This window comes from Silene latifolia, chromosome 11 (assembly GCF_048544455.1).
Source record: "Silene latifolia isolate original U9 population chromosome 11, ASM4854445v1, whole genome shotgun sequence".
Taxonomy (NCBI): domain Eukaryota; kingdom Viridiplantae; phylum Streptophyta; class Magnoliopsida; order Caryophyllales; family Caryophyllaceae; genus Silene; species Silene latifolia.
This window is the reverse complement of record NC_133536.1, coordinates 3,188,045-3,189,770: the sequence shown is the minus strand read 5'-3', so window position 1 is coordinate 3,189,770 and position 1,726 is coordinate 3,188,045. Positions and strand designations below refer to the sequence as shown.

The window sequence follows — 1,726 nt, the reverse complement described above, 5'->3', positions numbered from 1 at the left end:
TATTATTTAATCCGTATTAAATAATTATCTCAACATCGCGTTTGACCAATTACTAGTCAATAACTCGACTAATCGGTTAGTCATATTAGGCATCAACATGACTGTATTTTCATACCGTCACATCTCTCAAACGTATCCTATAGGTGTGACTTTTAGGGACCAGTTGATCACCGCCATCTGTATGACAATAACGTCAAACTTATCTAGCAAGCCAACCGTTATTGATAAACGTGGACCAACTGATTGTAATATAAAAGTATACCCTTTGATCCTTTTAGAGATTTATAAGTCCTTGCACTAATCGTAAAGGACACCATTGTGCAACAGTAGTCCCGAAGGGCCCCGAATGATCCACGATCATTAACCATAACTCGGTCAATACGACTAAACACCCTAGCCACACCTTCCTGTTTGTTATTCCAGGTAAAAAAAGCACCAAGTCGAACATCATAAAGCCCACATTCATCAACACAGTCCTGGAAACCCTGAACCTCAGCCTGGGTTATAGGAGAGCCAATTCGTTCATCAGAGTGAAGAACATTATTGAAGTCACCCATTATTAACCAAGGATCCACTAAACTCTGCTTTAGCTGCTTCAGAGAGTTCCAGAGATCAACCCTTTCACTATCTTTTTTACAGCCATAAACCAAAGAGTGAACCCAGCTGAATCCAGAGCTCAAGTGAGTCACCCTCAAATGCACAACCTGAATTTCCTTGCCAAGTTCAACCACGGAAAACTGAGATGCATCCCACAAGACCCAGATTCTACCTCTATCTAAAATGTCATTATTATTCAAGAACTGCCAGTGAGAGCCTAGCCCTTGTTGAACTTTATTAACATTAATGGTTTTGACCCTTGTTTCTATAAGGCCAAAAAACCCTACATTATTCATATGCAAGAAATGTCTAACATCACCTTGCTTATTCCATTTATTGAGTCCTCTAACATTCCAAAAACCTATCCTATCCATGATTAATGTTGATGGCAAACCTCCCCTTCCCCAAGCTATTCAGAATATTCCTCCTCAAGGAATTGTTTACTGCCTCCAAAAAGGTAGGTCCACTCTGAATCCCTTCCCTTCTATGAGGTAACATTCTAGCAGGGGTGATAGAATTGAGGACAGTTCCCTGGTATGGCATTGGAGTCACCACTGTTGCAGGATCAAAAGTAGGTAATGGCCCCTCCACACTGTCCTGTTTCTGGTGATGAACCTCGGCAACCTTGGGCTTAGGCACGACTTTAGGAACCCAGACCTTCTTAACAACAGTAGGTTTCTTGGCCCCTCCAGCCTTCCTACACATGTCCTCATCATGTCCTATGCCATGGCATCGAGTACAGACCAAGGGTTTCCACTCATAAAACACCTGTTGTTTCTGCAAAACTCCATTCTCATCCAGGAACTCAACATTGTCAAGCAATGACAAACCAACCTTGACCTCTACAAGAAACTATGCATATCCTAGAAATTCCTTCTCCTTCGTTGCTGTATCACACTTGATAGGCTTCCCTACCAGCCCTGCAACTTTAGGTAACGCAGATCCCCAATACTTAAAATCTAAATCATGAAAACGAACCCAAATAGCAACAGCATCAGGTTTCTCCTTACACAACTTAGAATCAGGCTTCCAATCCTTGACAATAAAAGGTTTACTATCAAGGAAAAGAGGACCAGATTGAAGAGCAGTAACCTTATCTTCAGGCTTAAGGAATCGAACCAAGCATAAA

General features: G+C 41.6%; 1 protein-coding gene across 1 annotated transcript; it reads right to left on the bottom strand.

The window, feature by feature from the left end:
- Positions 1 to 282: 282 nt before the first annotated feature.
- On the bottom strand, positions 283 to 893 carry LOC141612598 (uncharacterized). The gene is made up of 2 exons (XM_074431409.1): positions 366 to 893; positions 283 to 297 (listed from the first exon to the last, which is right to left on the bottom strand). The coding sequence occupies exons 1-2, from the start codon at positions 891 to 893 to the stop codon at positions 283 to 285; spliced, it is 543 nt and encodes a 180-aa protein (XP_074287510.1).
- Between the last annotated feature and the right edge of the window lie 833 nt (positions 894 to 1,726).